The 26,974-nt window shown below is 38.2% G+C and overlaps 1 protein-coding gene across 1 annotated transcript; it reads left to right on the top strand.

Annotated features, from left to right (window-relative positions):
* The first annotated feature begins 136 nt into the window (after positions 1–136).
* Positions 137–26,922, top strand: LOC150079532 (ATP-binding cassette sub-family C member 1-like). Its single transcript, XM_090383350.1, has 31 exons — positions 137–589; positions 10,665–10,841; positions 11,959–12,084; positions 14,604–14,741; positions 15,415–15,534; positions 15,662–15,723; positions 17,075–17,206; positions 17,317–17,493; positions 17,631–17,805; positions 17,893–18,147; positions 18,363–18,428; positions 18,592–18,729; positions 18,818–18,964; positions 19,132–19,216; positions 19,826–20,019; positions 20,293–20,469; positions 21,213–21,380; positions 21,569–21,780; positions 22,049–22,253; positions 22,390–22,489; positions 22,621–22,737; positions 22,831–22,975; positions 24,078–24,243; positions 24,421–24,620; positions 24,742–24,868; positions 25,048–25,149; positions 25,289–25,435; positions 25,520–25,678; positions 25,835–26,001; positions 26,190–26,384; positions 26,805–26,922. The coding sequence occupies exons 1-31, from the start codon at positions 548–550 to the stop codon at positions 26,914–26,916; spliced, it is 4,533 nt and encodes a 1,510-aa protein (XP_090239476.1). The 5' UTR covers positions 137–547; the 3' UTR covers positions 26,917–26,922.
* Positions 26,923–26,974: the final 52 nt, after the last annotated feature.

The following is a 26,974-nucleotide window of genomic DNA, read 5'->3' on the forward strand; positions in this document are numbered from 1 at the left end:
CAATGTAAGCCATCCCTTCCCTTAGCAACACCGGCTCCAAAATCGGTTTTTCGCATAGCAGCGGCAGAAAGCAGCAGACGCCATACCGTCGTCTGCCTAACCAACCAGCCGAGTACATTTCTTTTTTTTTTTTTTTTTTTCGCCAGGTGGAAAACCTAAACATGTACGATTACGTACGCTTTTTTGTGTGTATCTCGCGATAATCACGGTCCGATAACGTTCCATGTCTCCAATAATTATTTTCGACAGCTATTGCAACCGACAAGTTTATATCATCAACACAAGGCTGCGCCTGTTTCGCAACAGGCAGAAGATCTCGTTCTGCGAGACACAAGGCAGCGCTGCACACGAGCAGCCGACAATAGACAGTCGATGTTGGAGCTTTGACTGTTCGTTTGGTAGATCCCAAGTTAGGCTTAAGTATCGTTGACTGTTGGAGGTTAACCCAAAAGGCTCCTTTCCTTAAGGAGCGGTGTGGGGTTGGTTCAGAACTTGCTGGATTACTGTGATATATTTATTGTTCGTTTTTTAATGTGGTTTAAGAGAGATGGATGAAACAACGCAAGACTTCTGTAACACAGAATTCTGGGTAAGTACGATTTTTAATGTTTGAATCTAAGAATAGTTGTGTGTCAGTGGGCGCAGGTTTAATGTGGGTTAATTATAGAACTTGCGATGCACGAGGAAGATGAAGAAATGTCTCGTGTGGTAAATGAGTACCGAAGTATTTAATACAATCATCCAAAGACGAAATTGTCCAATATTAATATAATTGGTGATTATTTTTAAAGCTTCAATAAAAGTGTGCAATATTCTACATTTAAATCCATTGATCATCTCTATCTGGAGGCTCTCCCGAATATTTTTCCCCCCGCGTGCTCGGAATGTCATTCGATTTTAATTAGCTTCTCCTTTTTTCACCAGACCAGACACAGACGGACGCATCCAGTTGCGTACTGTCCTCTGAATCATTAATACGGCAACCCCCAGTTGAGTTTCCTTCGCTACTCTGCAGATAATTTGTTACTCTTCGAGATTAGTGCTTTTGCCACCTAAAACCTGTTTAATTACTGTCTAAGTTAGTAATTATCGAAGTGGAAAAGACCTCGATGTCTTTTTCTGGGATTCATCTTAAATAAATCCGGTTATTTCTTGCCTGCTCTACATCGAGACCTTGGAATCTTTCATTTGAACACGAAGGTTGAATAGCTATGAGAATCATTACGTCAATAACTGAAAGCGTGATGTAATGAACACGTTGGAATCTTTTACCCTGAGGTTGTAGTAATCGACAAGGTTATATAGAAATCAAAATTTATAAAAGGCGATTGGTAGCGCGTGTGGCAATGAATACCAAATACCTAGAAGTTGTGGCATACTTCTTGGAGCTAGTTAGATTTAGAAAATGGATGAATTCAGCATCGTTATTGGAATATGATAACGCAATACTCTTCTGGGAGTTGTTATTCGGACGTTAAGCCGCTTGTTTGTAAGGCTTGGATAATTATAAGACACCTTTATATCAAGGGAGAAGAGGAATGCTAATTTCGCAACTGTTATGGCAGCCACACAAACAGCGCTCAGTAATGTTGAGGAGCTTCAATCATCTACTATAAGGTCAGGTTATCGATGAACATAAACAGCCGAATTCTTTGATCGTCTGGGTCCCTGATAATCATTAACACAAGCCCTCGCTGGTGTTAATGATTATCAGGGACGGCCGCATAAGGTCAAACTGATTTTCTTGCGAAAAGACCTTTTAACGCCATCTAAATGCATAGAGTAGGCTACTGCTTCTTAACAAGCTGTTTCGCCTTGTTAGAAGCTCGTCATAAAGCCCTATAATAATTTATTTACAGTTTTAATCTAGTGACTGGTGGCATTATTAATTATTTTAACTGTCCTGGCCTTGTTATCATGCATCAATGGCGAGTTTCCCCAAGCATATAGGAGACAGGACTCGGGAGTTTAGTCTATTCCAAAATTAGCATGTTAGGCATGGTTAGCGTTAAAGGGCATGTTTGAAAAGTTGAGCCAATAATTAAGCCAAATTGGTTTTATCACGCTGTTGTTTAAGCGCTGGGAACCACGAGCTTAGTGTGGGGATTAATGTCACAAACCAGCACCAGAATCCACCACCCCTTTTTGATCGTGGAAATCATAAATTCCATTTATTCTGGAAGATATTTTGTCCAACCAATCATAACTTATTCGTGACAACGTAATTTCTTGGTTTCATTGACAACCGATGCGAAAAAAAAAAAGAAAAAAGTGAGCTGTGGTAAGCAGCTGTTGAAGACAATGGCCTACTTTTCGATTCCAAGAACAAGATTGAGGATTACGTGAAGGTGAACAGCGGCAATCAATGGAAAACCGAGAAGGTCATAAGTTCGCTTACGTGGTATTATGCTGTAGGAGTCGGTTCATTAGTTCCAGAAGCTGGAACTAATGAACCGACTCCACAGATTCGTTTTGTTATTACGCAATAAGCGTGATTTTTGTTTTAATGTTCACTCACGAGCTGAAAAGTCTTTTTAGTATTTTTAGCACGTGGCTGCTGCTACACGAGTGAAGAATCATTCGCTGAATAGGAAATATTTAGAGGAAATACGCATGCGCCTTTGTCTCTTTGGTGTTTTATGATAAATCGTATTCCTTTATTGGAACAAGAACTTTAATTTAATTATAATTAATTAATACGTCATTAAGTAAGTTTGGAGAGGATGTTTACGTTTTTCTCTGACCCCATATGGTCGTCTTGAATTATAAGCAATTGTTTTTTAAACATTTCTTTTGCATGGAATCGAGCAACTCTGCTCTGGACTTGGCTGGTTTGTATTCAAGGATATTTAAAACATTTTAAGAGTATTCTGGAGTTGCAGCACCAACACACTCATTGTTAATGTCTTCATCAGTTCATTTTGCAAAACGTACATAATTGCTAATAAGCTTAACCTCGAATCCAGTTCCCCTTATTTCGTTTGGCCAATAATTCTAAGTACTGCGCAATTATCTTACCATCTGGGTTTATTGACCCCTTTCAAAAAGGGGTTCACTCGCTTGTAAATAAGAGGAAAGGATCAACCTGTCGGAAGAATAGGGCAAATGACAACTGGCCAATGGTTGTCCGTAGGGACTGGCGGATTTGGCGTTCCGCATCTGCTGTTTTGACTGCGGCCCCGCCAACACGCAACACCGTACTAAAAGTGCGCGTGCGTGTCGTGCATCCTCCCTGTTCCGTAGTTGTTAAAAAAAAAAAAAATTAAATAAATGTGGTATTCGAATTATATAGTTCATGCTGAGATTAATAGGAATCTTTCTCGTATTCTTTAGAATTTTGACCACATAGTCATAATTTTATATTCATGAGGATCATGATTTATTCATAGGCTGCTTGTAAGTCTTTTTAAGGGTTATCCAGGTTTAATACGTTTACGAAATGTCTTTGTATCAGCCAGCAACCTCTGTTTTCCCACGATGCACTGCTGTGCGACCAGATTTCCATCTTGACTTACTGCTTTTATCTCTCTTGAGTGCAGTTCTTTAAACCTATCTTATCGTGTGTTCCTTTCTAATCACTTTGGAGCCTCTTTCTTATTCACCTCACTGATATAACTTCATGAATTACAACGTTTTTTGAAGTCTCCTGAAATCCTTCGGTTCAATCAATGTATTTTATTTCGACAGACATCCAGTTCTTCAACTTCCATCAACTCATCGATGGGTCTTATTTGTTAAAATATTCTGCAACCCCAATAGGTCATTCGGTGCACGTGTCCCTTTCTGATAAAAGTATTGGTCTTTGATCAAACCAGTTTCTTAACGAGCTTATCTATAACAATAACCTCCAGAAGGTATGATATGAGTTGTTTTTGTATTTTGGAAAATTTACAGTTTCTATAGAGATATTACAACTTCCTGTGTGTTCTGAAAGATTTTTAATGAAGGTAAAGATCTAGGACAAATATTCTTGGGTGTTGTTAAAAAAAAATGGTATCAAAATCATTGTCTACCAGTTATACGCAATTCTATTCTTTGAATTCAATTTTCTATTATGTTGGACAATTACTGTGCCAGATCTTTCTTTAGATAAAGTAATAAAAAAAAGGGTCCTGGAAAGGAGGGTAGGAAACACTCTTTGGGCCTAAAGAAATAACCACCAATCTGCTGGCTGTGAATAATCTATAGGCTGGAGAGAAAAAAATTGTTTTGCAGACCATAATAACCACTTATCAATGTTTTTATTATATCTTTCCAATGTGGTACGGATGGTTAATTTCCTTAGCACGTGTATCGATTTCCTTTAGACTGGTTTGTCACTAATGAGGACAGTTCCGGGAAATATGGCTTTGTGTGTGCGAGAGAGAATGATAATAGATATCACGTGGTGTAAGAAATAAATGGCAAGTTACTGGTAGGGGGTTTGCGATACTCGGATGTATTTTTCCTTTTCTGATTGTAAGAGATTGCACTCACTGGAATGAATACTTTCAGCACGTGTAGTGTTTGTATTACGTCATATAGTTCAACGAGTTACTAGAATGATTACTACATAGTAACTTTCAAAATGTCTCCTTTGATTGGTGCTGACGAGTGGACCCCTCCGTAAACTCTGCAGGGGACATCGTTAACGAGTGGTGACCTATAATTTCGGCTGTTCTTGGGCGTATAAATAAAGCAGAGAAAATAAAGAACTCTTGCCTTGGGCGCTAAACTTCAGGGTATCAGACTGTTTTATGTTGGCGGATTTTTAGTCTGACGTCAATAACAGTTTGCTTTATTCTAAGGGGGAGGGGGGGAAATTGCAGTGCGTGCCCAGTAATGAAGAACTGTCAATGACTTCAGTTCAATTTCTGGTTCAGATTTTTAAATTGAATGGTTCAAAATTCTGGTTCAGTCTTCCACCTGGAAATATTGATTTCTTCCACGTATCTTTTACGGTTTTTCTGGTTCGGAGGATTGATTCTGTACGATCTCCCCCCAACATCTGTCGTTGAGAACACCGCGCTGGTAATCCCAGTAAGTACCTTAACAGGAAACCACTGTTTACTGAGTGTGGATGAACTAGATTTTCGCTAAGCCTACTTTTAGGTGTAATCAGGTTAACGGATATGAACGCAACTTGCTGAACGATCTCCTGGATTTTCTATCGACTCAGCTCGCTAAAATCCTTGAAAGAGACCACAACCAGGTAGCGTTAATAATAATAAACAAAAACAGGAGCCAAAAAAGGGCGTAATAAGAGATCAGTAGTGAACTTTGAACATCTCATTTTGTTCTCGACATGGATAGGGTTACCAACCTTCGAAATCCGGCGTTTGTTTTTTACTCGTCACGAAAGGGAACGTAAACATTATTACTAAAAATGAATACGCTTTTAATGTCAACCGGAAGTTAGCAGAAAAGGGATGTCTCCGTTGTAAATAGGGCAAAAAATTAAATTTTCGTTATGAAATCTCACTCCTACAGGCGACCTTCGCACCCTTGTTTGCTTTGGTGCACGTGATCACGGATATTTTCAACAAGCTGTCGCTAGCACGTAGGTGACTCACACGAACAGCTAATAGGAAGTGCACAACACTGTGGCATATTTCTACTTCCTATAAGCTTTCTATTCGAAATACGGACGGTTGTTGAACTTCCACTACCATGGCTGGGTTGACAGTAAAACAAAAGCGAGGAAAAACCGACCTGTAAATAAAATTGAATGGCTCTAATTTCCAGAAAACTTAAACCTAAAGAATATTAGTTCTTTCTAAGCACCGAAGATCACTCAATCCTCAAATATAATTTTTTGTGGTGATGGTTGCATTTCCTCTTTCTCCATTCACACTTTTGTTGTTCCAATTCAAACAGATCTTTAGGTTTGCTCAGAATCATGCGATTGCATCATCTCTGCCACATTACTTATGTCCACTTCGATGAAGATAATCTCGTTTGTCAATTCCACAATCTGTAACTGAATTGAGGACAATGACGGGTTCCTGAGTACCGTGAACTCCCTCCAGTCATATATTCCGTCCCACAGCATTCACCGTAGTCCAATGACTTCCCCTGACACCGCAATATTGTCCGTGGGCTTCTTAAATCGCATCCCCTACAGAACTCCCCAGCTGATGGCTTGGGTCTCGGCGTCTGCCTCGGTGATCAGTCGTCGTATGTTCCACCAGAGATAATAAGCTTTGAATATCGCTGTCATCGGTCCGTTGGTTACAATACCGAGGTTGTATTAACACGAAAACACTTGTATGTTGTTATCTAGTCTTCATTGTTAACAAGATGGCCCAACAAGTTGTCAAAAACAAGAGAGATCCCGTTACTCAATTAGGGCTCGAAATGGACCACAGTACTCTCACATTCAAGTAGGATATAGAACAACTTGAAAAGGATTATGTACAGAGGTAATCAAACAAAAGGGAGCGCCTAGCAAAGTTACTGACTAACCAGTTTTCCGCACGCAATCATCAGGGCAATTCTGTATACAAAGCTAAAAGTTAAACCTTGGACATACAGATTGCAACAAATAAAACTTAACCATGCTTGAGAAATTGATCGAAAAAGAAATCGATGCTCCTGATCTTCGTGACTTTGCTCGTTCACGAGGTAACCTAGAAACAGAACAAAAACAAAGGAGAAGAAAAATTAAATTGGGAGTAAAATAGTATAAAAGTTTGAGCTCGTGTTTCCTGTAGATACAGTCCAGTTAGCAAAGGTATGCCAATTAAAATTTAAGACGTTCGCAGAAGAAGATGAACTGAAGGATCAACTTTATATATTGAACGTTAAAATATTAAGAATCCGGTGTGTTAAGCCAGCTTACCATCTATAAAGAGCACTTAGTAAAGTACGTAGAAGGAATGTCAACCAGATATTACAGTTGAACTACTCGTTAGCCAAAAAATTAGAAACATTTATTCGTTATATAATAGGGCCACCAAGTCCGTACACATCGTGACTTGTTTGCTGTAGGGATTTTAGGGACATCAGCGACTTGGGCCATATTACGCCATGTATATTATATCTGTAAATTGCGCGTGTTCTGTGATCTGTTTGCCGTATGCGAAAAACCAGAGTTTCCAGGAACAAAGATCGTTCTATCCTTGCCTGGCCTTGAGACCAATAACGTAGCCAAATTGTGGAAAAGGACCATAAAAAGTATTCACATTATTGATGGAATCGAACTGTGGTCTGTTTCCACCCGAAGTGGAGGATGGCGATTCTACGAACTGAGCTAACTGCGAGGACCACTTCCTAGAGTAGATTTCAGTAAGGTGTCTGAGGGAGCCTAGATTCACATTTGACCATTCTTCCATCAGGATGTTTGTCTGTCGATTGTTGTATTGTGTTCGGCAGAGAACTGCGAAGTCTAAATGCCCTTTCCAACATATCCTAGAAATTCTTAGGAATCTTCTTCGAACCATTCGGAAAACAATTTTTGTTGGGCTGGTAGTTGCGTTCTTGTTTTGAAAGAATTCATCACACGGGTAAAACAGGGCGAAGTTGGTCCGATACTACAGAAAGATATATTTACTGGAGATAACAAGACCTTCTAATGGTATAAGTGGACCTAGTCCATGCCAAAAGAACATTCCTCCATACCATGTTGCTTCCAATCGCTTGAGTTGTCGACACGAGACAGTATGGTACAAGGCTTCATGAGGTTCACCCTGCCATTGATGCCAAAATGTGGAAATCGAGACTCGTTAGACCACGTGATATTTTTTCACTGTTTCACATTCCAGCCTTGGCATTGATGGCACCATTCTAGTCGAACCTTGTGATTATTTTACAGAAAGAAGTGATTTTCGTATAGGCATGCAACAACAAAATCAAGGATTCCTCAAGAAAATCCTTCGAAAGCATACAGTACAATGTTCGATACCAAGGAACTTTTCATCATTCCATGTGACCACTTACGTCTGTATGCCATACGTTATCTATTAACGCCAATTGCAAAAGGTTTCTAATTTTTTGGCCAGTGAATGTATGACATCAAAGAATAACCTCTTAGTGATCAAAGAAAAATGCAGCAGCTGTAAGCAAGTGCTGTGATTGGCCTCTAACCCAGTTATAATGAATAATACATGTGCAGGACTACAACCTGACCTAACAGCTTTCTTAGAAGATTTCAAGGCTTTCCTTACGGAAATCCTTCAGATAAAGTTACGAAGTAAAGAACAACTAAATGCGGATGAACTTCATTCACTTTTGTATTAAGTTGAAATTTAAACAAAGATTTAAACCAAATCGCAGAACTCAATTGGCTTAGAGCTTACTTTTCTAATATATTTTGACTTTCACTTTTGACCGATATTATTCCATAAGATTTTCATCTTACAGAGGTATGCCCCAAGGGTTTTGTACAAGACCAATTATCGTTTGTGTAGATGTAAATGATTTGCTATTTATCTCATTACTTCAGGGTAAAAGATTGCTGAATGTTCTGATGACATTGTCATCTACGAATACAGATCAGCGTTATTACCTACAATCTTCTCTCACCCAATTACTAATTGGATTGATAATTTCAATCTAAATATAATTGATAGGTGTAAAGCGATAATTCGCTTTACACCTATCGATGAAACTGAATCGTGGTGTAACTTAAGCTCTTAATCTGGAGACCAAACTTAGTATGTCTGATGTAATCTGTATTTGTTAATCTGAAAGTTACTCTTCAGTTGTTACCTTGGATGATGTCATCATCCACGGTATTCTACAAAGTTAACGCATGCCAGGAACAATAACAGACAGAAAATTGGTTATGCTTTTGTTATTAGGCTTTTTTTTTAGCCTGAACGGAACCTGTCACTAATATTGGATTGCATTAAGTATTTGTTTTCTGCGCAGCAATCTTAGAAATTGCATTAGTGACTATCAATATCTTTGTCTAAACAGGCAAAGAAATATTGTTCGGGTGGTCACTACGACTGTACTTTCTGGGGAAGATTTTATCTTCTCAATGAGAGCCGTTAGTTCGCGTACTACCATCTATTTAAGAGTCTCAACTACTCGACAATCTTTTGAGTGCCTCAGACCTCGTTCACAATTTGGTTGAAGGGCCAACAGAGAAACTTCATCACACTCTCTTTAGGATGTGGTAATATCGAACTGAAACCACCTCCCTTCTCCTAAGTAGCCAGGATAATTCCAGAGCATTGATATGGTTATACCAGCCTGATAATGGCTGACTCTGCCATGCATCGTTTGAGAAATACGTCTTAACGCGCGAAATTCTGTTATGGTTGATGAAGACAATCCTCTGTGAGAGAATGAAATTGTTAAAAAAATAATAATAAAATAAATAGTAAATAAATAAGGGCCCGATCAAGGGGGTAACCCCATAAGTGAGACCCTCCCTTATCGAGCCTCATCTCTCCAGTTCTATCCAACCCAACAAAGCCATCTCGGATTGTATTTTCATGATTCATGTTTTTAAATCCATCCAAAATCCACTCGATTATTGGAGATTCATTCAAAGGACCTTGCTGTTCGATTCCACTCAAAATTCGTATTTGGCCAGCTACTGAACAAAGCTCAAATTACAACAGAATATTTGCTCCTTAAGTTCCATCTACCTCAAGAGCAGAGCAAAGAACCCGAATAGTCCAGTCTTTAAACAATCGTGGGATACCTGACTTGATATATGACGCAGATCCTGGTTTTAGCGAAGATGAAAATAGACCTAATCTCTGAGCCGAATTTTTGGGGATCCTGTTCCTGATTTTTTGAGAAACCTTTGAGGATTTCTCTCTGATACTAGTAAACTCTTATTTTGTGGTGTTGTTGAACTGCTACTAAAAAAAAAATATCAAAGTTTATTGATATAAACATAGGCATAACTTAAATTTTACCACAGTAAGACGTATCTTAGTTAGGGATGAAAACACCGGGTATCGTTCTGCTATGCGCTGAACTCTCTGGAACCTTACGATTCCGGTTACGGCGTTGTACATAAATTCGCTGAAAAGGGTAGGCTTCACTGTCCCAGTGACTGTAATACGAGAACAAAAGTGAACCTTGACTACCCCTTGTTCTCGATGCAGGTAATATTACCATTGAAGTTCGGCTTATAATTTCAGCGCTCCACGAATATTCAAATATAACCCACTCCCTACAATGCCATGTTATCCTCAAGAACTCGCTAATCTCTTGGCCAATTCTAGAAAACATAAAAACATTTCAAGTTTTAAACTAATATAACGCAGACCTTCACACCCTTATTTGCTTTCTTGCACGTGATCGCGGGCGTTTTCAACAGGCTATCGCTAAGCACATGACTCATACGAAACACGGACGGTTAATAGGAAGTGCAGAAGAGTGCATGTATTTCCTATAAGGTTTTTAGTCCAAATAAGGAAGGTGGTTGAACCTTTGATAGCATACTTTGACTTTTCATCCTCAAACCGACCATGAAATTAATATTTACTTACAATATACTGATGGATCACGGTCTCAACTGCCCTTCCTGAAAACAAATCCATCTACTGGGTTATTGACAGCAAGACATCTCATTGAGAAATATTTCTTTATACTTATGAAATTCAGAATACTTTGAGCTAAATATTGTGCCTTTTTTAAAATATTTCTTGTTTGTCCTGCTGAGTGCTATTGTTGATGAATACAACTTAGTGTTCACATTCATTCCATCTTTTCTTTTACAGGATCTAGACGTCACGTGGTACACAAACTCTCCTGACCTGACGCCATGTTTCCAGAAGACCGTACTAGTGTGGGTGCCATGTGGATTTTTGTGGTTCTTTGCACCTTTTGATGTGTGGAGTACAAGAAAGAACACTACCAACAAATTACCATGGACATTACTATACTTCTCAAAGCTGGTAACATTGAACATATTTTGTAAACTCTCTGCATACGCTTGTTTTCAATATTTTATCTTTTTCTAAACATCCAATGACCTCAATCAGATTTTTATAATAATTAAACCCTGAGATTTAATTAACCATTTTATGTTAGAATATCATGACTACCATCCTTCCTCGCAGTTTGTAGAAATGGGGGTTCGAGTCCCGTCTAAATGGAGCAGGTTTTTGCTTTTCGTAATTATTTTTTCAAAACTTGGCCCAGGCCTCATATCCTCAACTACAATACTAGTTTGAAATTCAACTGCAATATATTCTCGCTGCTGTTTCTCATTTAGATGAAACACAATTGAGGTGTTGTAATGAGGGATGTTCCGTTATACTCAGCCGCCCCTTTTCAAGGTCAAACCAGTTAATGTACCTGCTCCAGGATATTCTTCTTAACGATAAGGCTTCCTGTTCCACTGGTTTGGAAAACTGCAAAGTCATTCGTGTAAATTATTAATTACTTTCTTTTTAAATCTAATATTGAATTGCTAACTGGCTATGGTTTAAGAGTGGGGTTTTGGAATGACCGACAGTTCCTAGTAATGTGGCGCTGATAATATCGTATGAAGTTATATTACATCACGCTCATTCTAGCAAATCTTTCCAGGAGAAGGAAATAATCTTTTTTATTAAGTAAGCTATTTAATATCGAAATAATTTGAGGGTTTTAAAAAATGGCCATAATTTCTGGCAGTTCTTCTTCACATGATGAAATCAGCGGTTCAATCAGCGCTTCCTTGTACGTTGGACAAAAGATCTGAAGTGGGTATTGTTGGTTAAGATCAACACCATCCACGCGTCTGTAAATATTTTACAACATTATCTTTCGCTTCGATAAAAGTTGACCTTTGCTTATATTCAATGGCCGATTTCGCTTAAGTACAGGGCATGATAAACTCTCGAGATTACTTAAGCGATCTATCGGGATTTGTAAGCTGATTACATCAAGTGAAATTTCACTTTTGGTGTTTTCTCTCCCAGTTTCAAGGTTACTATCACGACATCTAGTGAGATTGTAACAAGTGATCACTTCCTTGTACTCTAAGGTAGTGGTTAAATAAATTTTTGTTTTCTTTTCTCCCCTCAGGTGCTGTCTTTTTGTCTGTTAGGTTGTAGTATCGCCGAATTGTTCATAGCTGTAGAAAATCGACTTAATGGTTATTCTGTTCCATCTGCAACCTATTATGCAGCAACTATCAAACTCCTGACATTCGTAAGTATTTATATCATCAGATGTATTTAAATAAGTGTGGCAAATAATGGCTGTTTAACTTGGAAATCAATTCCTTGCCTTAATAAACTCATTGATACATAGAAGCTATAATGTTGATAATAATATTATTATTATAATCCGTTTATTGATCACAGACTAAAACACCTCTAGCCGGTCCTTGGTTACACAAGACACATACCACTGAACCAGAAAAACTCCGAATTTTTCTTATAGAAAAGGGGCTAACGGTGGCATAAAAACATCGGTACAAGGTTTCCATCGAGAGTGTAGGAGTTTGGCGCTTAACACACTACTCTTAACTCCAGCTTTTTGGCCCTTATTGCCGAGTATGCTGCTTTCGCATAGGTAAAGGTTAGGCATAGTCACAGGTCAAAGCGCTGTCGTACCCTATAAGAAACTTCAACTATCTGTGAAGACACGGGTCTTCACAGGTAGTTGAAGACTTGCATTACAGCAATCAGCAATCAACGACTCTCCGGCTAAAAAAATTTCCTACAATCTAGTCTAAACCTCTTCCCTGTAATTTGAATTTATGCTTCGAGCCTTCAAGTCGCCTCTGATGGTGCCTGGTTACCAGGCTCTGTAGCCCGAATATACGGAATCTTTCCTCATATGGTCATCCTTTTGCCGATCTCGCCATTCCAGTTGCCAGTCTTTGGACCCTTTCAAGAAGCACAATGTCATCTTTTCAGATGAAGTCTCCATACTTGACCACAGTATTTCAAATGTAGTCTTAAAATTGCCTTATACAGTGGTACTGTGACCTCCAAATCCACTCATATTATAACTCCAAGGTCCCTTTCTTACGCCGCTGTTTATAATTCAACTCCCACCAAGTGTATAATTTATTTTGGGGTTGCTGTTCCCCACGTTTAAGATTTTGTTGCATTAAAGCATAGTTTCCACTTTTTTGACCACTCTTGCAGCTTGTTCAAATCATCCTGAAGGTCCGCTGCTTGGTACTGATCATTTACTAACCTATCAATCATTACGTCGTTTTCAAATTTTAATATCGAACTTTCTAGCCCATCGTCGATGTCGTTTATGAAAATCAGAAACAACAGTGGTCCAAGAACGGATCCTTGGGGGACCCCACTTCTGACGATACAACAATCTGAAGAATATCCGTTAATCACAACCCTCTGCCTTCTGGCCTGCAGCCATCCAGCAATCCATCTTAGAATTTTTCCATTAATCCTAACATGTTCCAGCTTATACAATAACCTTGTAAGGGACTGAGTCAAATGCCTTACTAAAATATTTCGAAATTGTTCCCTATATTCAGCTCATGAGTAACTGTGTCAAAATAGCTTTACTAAGTTAGTTAAACATGATTTTCCCTTAACAAAGCCATGTGTGTTATTCAGAATGCCATATCTATCTAAATGTCCCTGAACTGCACTCTTAATCATTTGCTTCTAAGATTTTCCCTACCGCTAAAGTCAGACTAATCGGTCTGTAGTTATCAACTTTCCTCATAGGACCTCCTTTATGTATTGGTGATACATTGGCACTTCTCCAATCCAAATGAAACTCTCCCGAGTCGAAAGATGCCTTCATAATTAACTTTAGTAGTTCAATGCACTCACTGAAGGGCCACCCCCTCAAAATCACTGGGTAAGGTAAGCAGCAACCATTATCAATCCACTGCAGGATGGAAGCCTCCTCAAACAATTCATGTTGAGGGAAATGGACCATAATCTGCCACCCTGGTCCAGTGTGGGTTGGCAGATCGACCGTATTTAGCAGTCAGGAGCTTGAACCCCGGCCTACTCAGAGTGTGTACTACTGCACGCCCTCTCCTGACCACTCGGCTACGGAGGCCAAAATCACTGGGTATGTGCCATCAACTCCTGGAGCCTTACTTGCCTAATTAACCCCGACAGTCAGACAGAACTCACAACGGACCATCGTATACAGCTGAGTGTCTTGTTTAGTTTAAAATGCAGGCTAATATCCGCGTACGTTATGCTAGTCCACAGTTGGCCCTTAAATAATGCATATTGGCTTTGCCGTGACTTCTTTGTAAATCATTGTGGCCTTGCTTGTTAATGACCTAAGTGCCCTTGCGAATTCTTCCTCATTTTAAGAAATCTTTATCCTTTTCCTTTTACAGTTAGGATGGTTCACTTTCCTCCATTTCCTGCAGCACTCTTGTCCGGCTTTTAAAACAGGTTTCAAGGACTCCAGCCAAGGTGTTTGCTTTTCCTGAAATCGTAATTGTTTTCAGACTCCCTTTTATCATAATAACGACAGTCCATTGACCAATTAACCCCTTTGGTATCACTGCAACTTCCTCCGATGTTACACTACAAAAAAATAACACATAAAGAGTACCATCATCCACTTGTAATGTAGTACGATAACCCTGATTGCCGTTTTCGAGTGTTCTTGCCAGTTCATCCAAGAAACAATCTAATTTTAATTAACAATTAGAACTATCAAGTTAATTGGTTTGTCAGATGTTTATTAAATGGTTTTTTATTTATTTGTTTTAGATTTTAGCCACATGGATGACAATATTCCACGGAATGAATGGTCGAAGATCATCGGGTGTCTTATTTCTATTTTGGTTTCTCTTAACTCTGTGTGGAGTTGTAACTTACAGATCTCATCTAATGTCAGCCTTTGGACAGGTAAGATTCAGTCTACCGCATCGTATTTAAAATAATAAAACCTCCACTTCTTTTTGTGTGTGTGTATTCAACTGCAGAACCCCTCTTATCCTCACGTGCTACGATACTCACAATGAACGCAGCCTTTCCCTCCCTCCTATGCCTTGAATCAGAACCCGTATCAGCTGTAATGCGGGTAAAATGTGGAGTGATGCACGCTGACCTCGAGCGCGTGCACACACACGGAAGTCAGGGCTGAACGGCAGTGGAGTTTGAATAGGAGATCGCCGACAGCAATTTTTCAAGGCTTACGGTGCATTTGGGAATTGCCTTTTTAACCTGTAATATGAGCAGATGGTTCTAACCATGCTTTACCACCAAGGTCATTTACACGCATACGTACAAGGACACAGGTTGGTGTCAATGAACTCGGTCGTATTTAGGTTGAACTAATAAAAGAACTAATAAGTTTGGTGCTTATTTTGGATCTGTGGTTTCTAAATTGCATCTTAGATGATGCAGTAGCCTTTTTTTTTTTTGCATAAAATGAATGAACGAAGTTGTAGACACATGACGAAGTTTCTTTTTTATTTTGTTTTTATCATGACGGTTTTGTTGTTATGAAATCTTATTGAACATTTTGAATTTAACATTGCTCATATTATCCTTTTTGAAACTTTGTTCTGTTTTGTAGGATTTCAGTACAAATATAACCAATAGAAGTTTTCTTCTGACAGTAATTTCCTTCCCAATCATCATATGCCAGTTGATTTTTTCGGCCTTCAATGATGCCAAATATAGTTCATCTGACAAGGTAACCAGCATCCTCTTGTATCTAAAGTACATCTTTGCATGAGATTTCTGGTGTCCAAACCGATTTTAACATATTTAGAATTCTGTTGAATCAAATAAGTGGACTTATTCTTAATCTCTTCTTTCAGGCAGAAAGTCCCTTGGAAGTGGAACCCTTCTTATCCCTTCTGACCTATGCATGGATGGACAAGTAAGTAAAATGAATGTTCCTCTGAAGTATTTAATTTTGATGTCAAAACTACTGAAAGAATAGATATTTTTGGTTTCAGCTATGAGTGATGAAGACAATCTTCAGTAACGCTTGGCTACCACAGCTGAGATTAATGAACTTAGTACTGCGTACAATAACTTTCAAACGCAATTGAACTGAGTGGGTTTGGTCAAAAAGTTCTGAGAATGGAATATAAGACATGGGTATAAAAACTTTTTGTTTTTCAATATATTCACCCTGGAGTTCAATATGTTTTATAGTATTTAATCTTCAAAGAGTTTAATTCTTCAGAAATTTCTTCAGGTTGGACATCAAACCAGGACTCCACAGCTGCTTATAGCGATTCATCATCTTCATAATAAGTTCTACGAATATGAGGCTTGACGTTTTTGAACAAATCACTTGGTGACAGATCTGGCTGTACAGGATTGGTTTAATTTCTCAATGCCATGTCCGTGAATTTTAGTTTTGTGCACGAGTGCATTATCGTGGAGAAGCAAAGCCCAATGACCAAACTTTCCCCTTAATATCTCTTGTTATTGCGGCTTTTTGGTTCAAGGTGATCAATTAACAACAATCCTGTGTCCCAGAAAACTAAGATCAACATTTTTCCAGTTGATAGTCGGGTTTGACGTTTTTTAGGGTTGAAAGTCCCTCGTGCTTCCATTGCCTGTATTCTAATTTGGATTTAGGATCATAAAAAGTATATCCAAGTTTCATCATCAGTCACCAAACTGAATCCATTTCATCGCCAAAGGGATTCTGGGAATCCATCCTGCACAAACTTTGGACATTTTCCAAATTCTCGCTCATTATTATTAAAATGCTACCATACGAAATGTAAAGTAATTTAAGTTCACATACTTTAGTTCTTTTGTTTTCTAAATTTTTTTAACGATGGCAATTGTTTCAAAACTGATTGCTTCAGGTGGTCAACCAGATCTTGAACCATCCTCAACTGTGACTCCCTTACTCCTTTGAACTCTGCCAACCATCTTTCAACAGCAACATAACTGGGCGATATTCCCTAATCTGGTTATTCTTACCTGGATTTACTTTGAATTTCTGTGATTACTTGAATGATGCTGGATATTCAATTTTCTTCCACCTGCCAACATAGAAATTTGCCATACAATTTTTTTCATCTTATTTTATAAAACATTAAGCTATCAAAATCTATTCTTAATTTATTAATGCATTTTATAATATCCTGTTCTCATAACTTTTTGACCATCTCGTATTTACTTCTTAATAAGTTTAAGCAAGGGAGTGGAGTCTGCCTTGGGTGTTAAAGTTAACTATTTAAATGATTTTGTTTTCTCTGTTGCAGACTAGTTATCCAGGGTTATCGGAGAATTATCAGTTTTGACGACTTCCCTCCATTGAGCCGGAATTTCGTCTCAGAATTTCTGTGGAAACGGTTTAATAGGAGATGGCTGAAGCAGCTGAAATACACCGAAAAGTAAGTTGAATAAAATCCAGTTCCAAAACATACTCAACGTGCATAATTCTTAGGAAGTATAAGTATTATAATTAGTTTTTATCTTTACGTGGTGTTTATCTCATTTACAGGATTCCCCCACCCCATGAAAACTCAACAAAAGGTGACTCAACAACCTTCGCCAAAATTCCAGGCAGTCCTTCTTTGGTGGGCGCAATTACAAGATCTTTTTGGCCCTTGGCCCTTTATGCAGCCATCACGGAACTTTTCTTCACTTTTGTTCGAATGGCTCCACCCCTTATATTGAAGTAAGTCCCATGCATTTGTTTTTAAATTAATGTGATTTATAATATGTCGGTGATACTTAGATTTGATTTTTGTCCCATTAATTGGAGTTCGATATTGAATTCGTATTTTATGGAATATTAAATTAATCTATTTCCAGTTTAATAATCGACTTCGTTGCAAATGATGAGCCAACTTGGAGAGGATATGTTTACATCTTGGCTCTGTTTACAACAGCCGTTGTATGCAGTATTTTCATGGCTCACATGGTCTATTTCAATGTCGCTGCTTCCATCCAGGTGAAATCCGCTCTTATTGCTGCAATATATCGAAAAGTAAGTACACCCCAATATACTATTGAACATATCAAAACGAAATCAGGTGTTGCGAGGTAAAAACAAAAGGGTTTGCTCTATTTCCAGGCATTGCGCATGTCCAGTTCAGCTAAACGAGAATACACAGTTGGCGAGTTGGGAAATTTGATGGCTGTGGACGTCGAAAAGATCTACCAGTTTGCCATGTTTGCGAGTCTTGTTTGGGGTGCTCCTTTGAGGGTGTTGATAACTGTGGTGCTGTTGTGGCAATACCTAGGTCCTCCCTGCCTCGCTGGTGTTGGTGTTATGATCCTGATGCTTCCAATAACTGGACTCATAGCAAACAAAAACCATGGAGTTCAAGTAAGTGTATCGATTGATCATTATCTGTTTTTTTTTCTTTTTAATTAAACCATGAAGTAGATGAATCCCCAACGATGTATGTGGAGAATTCAATATTATTTGTAAATCCAAATAAATGGAAATTAACTAACTTAAAAGTTAGTTACTGTTTAATAAAAATTTAAAACTCAATGTTCCAGATGTTTGATGGATTGAAACCTATTTTTTATTTCTAGGGGAAGCAGATGGAAAAGAAGGATAGTCGTTTAAAACACCTAAACGAAATGTTGAATGGAATCAAGGTAAGATGTGGTGTGGTCTACCACCGATCTCTCTAATCTTTGCTGATTTCCGAATATAGAGCGAGTATCCTTCTAGGATGCGCACGATAGTTTGCTTATTTATAAATGAATGCTTATGTTTTAAGGTTGCACAAAATATTCATCCAAAGGGATTTCGTTTCAGGTACTGAAGTTGTATGCCTGGGAAATTCCATTTATGGATAACGTCATCGGTATAAGAAATGCAGAAGTAAAACTCCTAAAGATGTTTTCTTACCTTAATGGTGGGTTGTCATTTATCTGGTCCTGTTCGCCATTTCTGGTAGGTAACCACTTTCTACTACGATCAGATGAAAAAACTGGATTATTCACTGATGTTCCTTTCCCCTAATTGGTTCTGTTGTTTTCAGATAGCTGTGTCAAGCTTTGTTACCTACGTTATGATCGATGAAAGCAACGTCCTCGATCCCAGCACAGCGTTTGTGTCTTTAACTCTCTTCACTATGCTGAGGTTTTCCCTTGTCATGATACCTCACCTCATCTCTAGCTTAGTTCAGGCAAGTTCAAGGCAATGCCGCTAGCTGGTGCTGTAAGTTGGCCCTAGGATTTTTTATTTTTATCCATTAAAAATTCAAAGACATTGGACAATTTCTAGTTTATTGCAAGGTGCCAATTTTTTTTTTTTTTTTTGAAATTAAAGAACATTGTTTCTTTCTTGTTTCAGATCAAAGTGTCTCTGGAACGTCTTCATAAATTCATGTTGTGTGAAGAACTAGATCCTCACTGTGTTGGGAACGTACCTGACCAAGGTAGGTTTGACAATAAATATGATGCTTCTTCCCATTGATAACTTAAGGTTTTGACAATGTCTTCTTGGAGTGACGATGGTCCTTTTAATCCAGATACACATTTTATAGTTTACCCGAGCTCGTGTTTAATCACACGGTGAGAAGATTCATAAATGGTGCTTTTCATTGAAATCTTTATCACCAAAACTTGCAACTTTATCTCTATTTTTACATGGCGGATAGTTGCGTTGTCTTGAAAGGATCCATCGCAATCCTGGTAAAATTGTGGCATTGCAAGGTGAAGTTGGTCCGCTACCACAGAAAGATCTTCATTGAAGATAAAACGACCTTCTAACAGTATTAGCGAGTCCCAGTCCGTCCAACTCCAGCTGCTTAAGTGGTGGACACGAGACAGCCTAGATACATGGCTTCATGAGTTTCATGCCATACTTTATCTGTTGACGTAAATTTCAAAAAGTTTTTGGGCAGTGATTGGCAATTAATTTTTACATCAATAAAATCTTCGGAGTCCATTTTGAGAGACATGGTTTTATCATTTTTAAAAGATAAATGAATAAATATTTTTTTTTATGGGGAAAGCCTGTTAATACTTATAATTACTGATCGTAGGTGACGCCATCACTATCGAGAATGGAACGTTTTCCTGGTCTAGAGATGATCAGTCCAATCTGAGAAACATTAATATACACATCAAGCGAGGTCACCTCATTGGTATTGTGGGGATGGTTGGTTCCGGAAAGTCGTCTCTGCTCTCGGCCATACTTGGAGACATGGAAAAGATCAGCGGGAGTGTCAACGTGAAGGCAAGATTTTTATTGTTCATTTCTTGTGCTAAAACAATAGGTTTTTTTAGAATCCATAGAATTAAATGTAACTTAGCAAACCTTTTTTAAACTGTTTTTAACGTATTAATAGATACTTGCGTAATAATAGTTGCTTAAAAACAGATACAACATGGAATAACAAATGACTGGATGGCTAGATTTTAATATCTAGATTCTAAATGTGTTCTTTTTATAATATTTTCGGATAAGTTTAGGCGATTTGTTTTTGATAACTAAACATTTCTGTGGCAGGGCTCATTGGCGTACGTTCCTCAGCAAGCGTGGATCCAGAATGCAACATTGAGACAAAATATTTTGTTTCTTAATGAATACAATGAAGAGAACTACCAGAAAGTGTTGGAAAGCTGCTGTCTCAGACAGGATTTGGCCATCCTAACAGGCGGTGATTTGACAGAAATCGGCGAAAAGGTCAGTGTTTTATTACAATTTTTTCCCCCATCTCACAGACAAAGCAACCTTTTTGAACGCACAGTTTGGCATGTCATATCATTTGTCTTCGATAGTAAATGGGGAGAACTGGCAACCAAACAGTTATGATTGGGGGATGGATCAAAGTTTAAAAATAATAATAAAAGAGTCAAGGGGTGTATTTTGTGACCCATCTTTTTGACGTTTTCCTCGGATATTCTACCAATACATGGCGCATCCTATTATGGGTGGGGAAAAAGGGATTTCAAAACAGCTTGTGAAAGAATAAACAGTCTTCATATCCGTCACAGTGACCTCGTTCTTTCTGCGGTTCTTTGAATTTAAAATTTCGTCATCTGTCGCATTTCTATTTACACAACCCCGAACTATATTTCTTATGTGAATTTAAAATCATGTAATGGCTGTAGAATGTGGATTAAAATGACCTCTTACACGTGCCCAATTTGAATACGAATCAGTGCAACAGAACGTGGCCAGTGTTGCATGGCCATTACCATTTTTTTGAGCCCTTAGACAACTGTCTGTTTTTGTTTGGGCGTAAATTCCAACCCCTGATACAATTCTGGGAGTTTATGATTTTAATTTTAAGAATCTCTAAATATTTTCTTTCAAAAATAGTTATTAAATCATATTTTGACATTGTAACAGCGTGTATAATTTTAGTCTTGATTTTTACAACTACTGTGTATTCGTGAATGATACCATGGTTTATGTTACCACAGGGGGTGAACCTGAGCGGTGGTCAAAAACAACGAGTAAGTCTAGCGAGATCTGTTTATCAGGACGTCGACATCTATCTGCTTGATGATCCATTGAGTGCTGTGGATGCTCATGTTGGTAAACACATATTTGAACACGTGGTCGGCCCAAAGGGAGTCTTAAGGGAAAAGGTAACTCAGTCCTCTTTGGTAAAATAAAACTGTACTCTTAATAATAATCGAGGAATAGCCTCTGTGAATTAGGGTCCCTTATACTGAAGGCCCACTACCACCGATTCCTTAATCCTATTATTATATTTCATCTATATTCAGTTCTTTGCGTTTTATCTCTTTTGATAACAACGTCTTTGATCTTTCAGACAAGGGTCCTTGTCACACACGATATTTCGATCCTGCCAGAAGTGGACCTCATAGTAACCATGAAAGACGGGGAGGTCGAAGAACTGGGAACTTACACAGAATTAATAAACAGGAAAGGATCCTTTTCGGAATTCGTTCTGGAGCATCTGAAGAAACAGGAAACCGCGGACGTGGTAGAGGAAGTAGAAAACGTGGAGTCCCAAGGAGAAAGGTTAATATTTTTTCCATTGCGCAAATGTAATACATAAATAATTCTTTGTGTAATATGAAGTCTTGGCCATAGATGGCGCTAATGAGAAACTGATAATGGCCGAGTTCTTTTTAACAGTCGGGTCTCAAATTTTCTTTTTCGTGTGGGACATAACTTGATGGATATTCTAACTGTCACAATGCACTCAGAGCCAGTTTCCTTAGGGGAAGGTTGTGCATTATTATCCTCCAATTTTTAAGTCTTTGAAGCTAAAATTTATTCTTTACAGCGATGCCTTGAGGAAAAGGTTACTTTCCCATTCTAGTCTGTCTGAAAGGAGTGAAGATGGAGATAAACTGAGTGCTGAAAGGCAAATCAGCAGGCCTTCCAGAAGTGTTAGTGTGATGACCCTTTCAGGAGAGTACGCTGAGATTCAAGATCTTCAAGATAATCGAGTGCAATTGATTGAGGACGAAAAGATGGAGGTTGGTAAGGTAAGACTTCGTTCACTGTTTTTGCTTAATTATTCGAATGAGCCTTCTTACTGGAAGCTAACAAACACCTCTGTGTTGGTGGATAGCAAACATCCTAGAACGTTTCGCTCATGATTGCACTTCTTTCCTCTTTTAGGTGAAAGCTGCCGTTTATAAGAGTTATCTGAAGCACTGCAGCATCCCCTATGTTCTGTGGACGATAATTGGATACACCCTTTACGAAGCATTCGAGGCAAGTTTTTTTTTTTTTTTATATAAATATTGACTTATATAAAACAATCTGTAGAATGCTTTTAAGGTGTCTTATTTGCTGACTTTATGCATCTAACTTCCAGCACGTTCTGAAATCTCTTTTGTTTCCAGGTAGGTGCAAATGTATGGCTAAGTGAGTGGACCAACGATCCTCCATTACCTGATGGCACGCAAAATATCCCTCTCCGAAATAAAAGGATTATTGTGTACACCGTTTTGGGTATTGCACAAAGTGAGTTTGTCTTAAATCTAGTTGGTCAGTCCTTTTGCGATATTGTATTTACCATTTTTAAACAACTTAAATTGCGTGTGATTTCTTTCCCAGGTTTATTCCTACTTCTAGGTGTAATCATGCTAGCCACAGCTGCTATGCGCGCTGCCAAACGTCTTCATCATGGGATGGTTCACTCGGTGTGTAAAGCTCCAATGTCATTCTTCGATACCACTCCATTAGGCCGAATCTTGAATAGGTGAGTTAGCCAATCATATATAAGTAATAAAATTTAGGTTTTACTGGGCCACATTTTTGCTCTGTTTGGTCAATAAAAAAACCTTTACAATCTTAAATTTACAATACAGGGTATCCTTGAAATAGACGCCGATATTTATTGTGAGAATGGCTCATTAAATACAAGAAGAAAATTCTACACTCTTAAGGGCAACGAGTTCTGAGTTGAGTTAAACAAATTAGTGATATCATTTCCGCTTCTAGCGTTTTCTGAATATCATGAAGTGAGGTATGATTTTCTTGTCAATATGCTGACGAGGCGTTAAGCACAATCTCCATCGTTTCCAAGTGGGATTTATGTCAATCAGTATGTGGGCTGGCATCGTAGGATTATTCCTCAGGAGTTCCCCGCCTGCCTGAACGCTGATCATTACATAGTTTTTGCAGAGGACGTTGCCAACACGTCTGGAAGTGTTTCAGCACGATGGATCGTCTCCACATTTTGGGAGACAAGTAAGAATGTTCTTAAATTATCGTTACCGGAATCATTGGATTGGTCGCGTAGGTCCCATTTCTTGTCTGCCACGCTCTCCTGGCCTTAACCGGTTGGATTTTTATGTGTGGTGTCATATGAAACAAATTGTTTACACCACAGATGTTAACAAGTCATCTTGATGTGATTCAACAAGATGACTTGTTGAATCGCATCCACAAAGCTGATACTACTATTAAAAACAACAGCGTTACTCGCACGTATATGGGGATTCCTTCTCACGCCGTGTTGAAGCTGTGTCCCCTTACGTGGTACTCATTTCAACCATCTTTTGTGATATATCATTTGATCATGCTTCAGTTTCGTAAATTCATTTACTTTTGAGGGATTCGCCCATCAAATCATTGAAAAGAAGAGTTAGCAGATTTTTTTTTTTTTTTTTTTTTCTTAAATATGATTTCAGAACTTTATACCAGTATGGCAGAGCTGAGATGTGGCCAGTTTATAATAATGCCTTAAGCCATCATAATTCTTCTCTAAAACTTTGCTTATTCACAAGATATTTTACGCACAATATTCATTTTTAACTGATATTTCTTCAATCTGAATCGACTGTTTTGTATCCTGTTAGATTTGGTAGAGACATGGATGACGTTGACACTCAAATACCAATTGACATTGATTCTTGGATCTTCTGTGTCCTTGCTGTACTGGGAACGGTTATTGTGATTTCTCTGAGTAATCCGTTCTTCCTTATAGCGGTGGTTCCTCTGGCTTTTATGTATTACTTCCTTCAGGTAAGTACCGAGTATCAATATGCCTAATGTATCCTAACACCGTCCACTTGTTTTTAAAGTCTGTAATACACTAATTTCAACTCAATACACTTAGAAGTATTTCTGTGGCGCTAAATATTTGTTGAAGTCTACTTTCCTGATCATATGCTTCACTTGGCATCTTTGTTTCCATTACAGATTGTGTACATCAATAGTTCAAGACAAATTAAGAGACTGAAATCAATCTCGAGATCTCCTATTTTCAGCCACTTCTCCGAGAGTGTCCAGGGTTCTTCTAGTATCAGAGCTTACCGTGCTCAAGACCACTTCACCGAGTTATCGGACGCGAAAGTCGACAAGCATCAAGGCTGCGAATTTTATTCTTTGACAGCAAACAGGTGTGTTTCTTAAATCGGGAATCCTTCATTTGTTTTACTTCATTAAGGTGCAATTTAGATGGTCCATCTCTTTGCACTTAAAGATTATAAATGTGCAACACAATTCCTTTTTAATTTTCAGATGGTTGGGCATTCGTCTAGACATATTGGGCAATTTTATTGTTCTCATAGCAGCCTTGCTGGCAGTAGTTGGTAGAGATTCGTTGGATCCTGGGATTGTTGGCTTATCACTAAGCTATGCCCTTACTGTAAGTAGGCTCAGCGTTTATTTTTTTCATGCTCCTATAGACTATCCTGGTATATTTTGAATTGAGCTAAAGAGTTTTTAATATTCACATTACTCTTGGATTGCTATTGTTCCGATTATCTAATATTTTGGTCGGTCAGGGTATTATAGCGTTATTATTATTATTTTTTTTATTTATAGGTTACCGATGCACTGACGTGGCTAGTAAGAATGAATTCTGAACTGGAAACGAAGATCGTATCAGTTGAAAGGATAGAAGAGTATTCACAGCTGCAATCTGAGGTTAGTGTTTTGCCAAAATGATCAAAACAAGACATTAGATTGGACAGGTTATTTATCAAAGTATAAATACGAAGAAAATAAATGGCCAACTGCAAAGATGGATATTTTAACTAATGGTTACTCCACTTTGTCATTACAGGCACCATGGGAAATCAAAGAAACCCAAACGAGCTATACCTGGCCAGATAAAGGCGCAGTTTCCTTTGTGGACTATAGCACGAGATATAGAGAAGGCCTAGACCTTGTTCTGGATAGCATCCACTTAGATGTCTTACCCCAACAGAAGGTAAGAATCTAACATCTTTAATGTCTTTAACATCTTTTCTATTGAATTTTTTTAAAATTTTGTTTTCTCTTTATACTTCTTTAGGTTGGTATCGTTGGACGTACAGGAGCTGGAAAGTCATCCTTAACCTTGTCATTATTCCGGATTATAGAGGCAGCCGAAGGGTCAATTCTAATTGATGATGTAACCATATCTACTATTGGTCTACATGATCTGAGACCAAAACTTACCATCATTCCTCAGGTAGATCGTACTTTGTTGTTTTTGGTTTAAGTTACCACTAATGTCCACCTAATTTTTCGTTTATTTTAAGTCAGTTCTTTAGTGCACGAGTATTTCTTTAATTAGGTTTTATCCAAAGGAAGAAGAAACTTACGTCTTGCTCTTACTCTATTTCAGGATCCAGTTTTGTTTACTGGTACGCTACGAACCAACCTGGATCCCAGCGACTATTATGATGATGCTGACATATGGGAGGCCCTGGAACATGCTCATTTGAAATCCTTTGTATCTGGACTCGCTGATGGGCTAAGTTATACTATAGCAGAAGGTGGAGAAAACTTAAGGTATCGTACAAAACTCCTTTTGAGCCTATTTGAATTAGTTTAGCCATAATTGAACAAACTATCTAATCAAGGTAATTTAACAAACAAGATTTAAAGATCAATGCTGGTTTATAATATCCTCCTTGATTAAGTGAGAATGAAATTATTTTCACTCAGTAGCGAATTGGTCATTCATTTTGTATTTGTAGCGTTGGACAGAGACAATTGGTGTGTTTGGCTCGCGCTCTGCTGAAGAAGACCAAGATTTTGGTACTGGATGAAGCTACAGCAGCAGTTGATATGGAAACGGATAGGCTTATACAGAATACCATAAGAAAAGAGTTTAACGATTGTACAGTCATTACCATTGCCCACCGTCTGTATACCATACTGGACAGCGATAAGTAAGTTTTCTTGAAATATAAAAAGTTCGTTTTGATACCTATATATAAAAATTTAATTGAGAGGAGGATCGTACTTTGTGATATGTTATATTTTGTTGCTGTTTTTGACACTTTTCTTTCATGAGAAAGAAATTAAAAATATACTAAGTGGCCACTTTATTAGGTACACCTATCATTTTTGCTCTTTGGTAGGTGTACTGAATAAAGTGACCAAAGTGGACGTCTTAACATCTTGTTTTGGATCTCTCTTGATAAGCACTACTCATTCTGACACTATAGAATAAGTAAGGATTGTCGAGAACCCATTTCCAAAATGGCATCGATATGAAACAAAATCATTAACGAGTTGCTGCAACATTGCACTGTCTATCTTCGAAACCAATCGAAATATTAATCGAAACCAATTTCGTTTTCTTTCAGGGTCGTTGTCATGGACAGTGGCAAAATAGCCGAAGTTGGAAGTCCGTCTGAATTACTACAAAACCCCGATTCAATGTTCTATGCCATGGCCAAAGACGCAGGACTATTATAACATATGTTTAAATTAATTATGTAAAAAAAAAGTTAAATGTTATATATAAAGGCTGTTG

The sequence above is a fragment of the Mastigoproctus giganteus genome, chromosome 10 (genome assembly GCF_048544385.1).
Source record: "Mastigoproctus giganteus isolate SK-2022 chromosome 10, ASM4854438v1, whole genome shotgun sequence".
NCBI classification, from domain to species: domain Eukaryota; kingdom Metazoa; phylum Arthropoda; class Arachnida; order Uropygi; family Thelyphonidae; genus Mastigoproctus; species Mastigoproctus giganteus.

Excerpts from the sequence above, each read along its gene's own strand:
- LOC150079532 (XM_090383350.1), top strand. The coding sequence starts at position 548 with ATGGATGAAACAACGCAAGACTTCTGTAACACAGAATTCTGG. Across the intron at positions 18,730-18,817 it reads GGTCCTGTTCGCCATTTCTG|ATAGCTGTGTCAAGCTTTGT; the intron begins GTAGGTAACCAC and ends TGTTGTTTTCAG. Across the intron at positions 24,244-24,420 it reads TTATGTATTACTTCCTTCAG|ATTGTGTACATCAATAGTTC; the intron begins GTAAGTACCGAG and ends TTTCCATTACAG.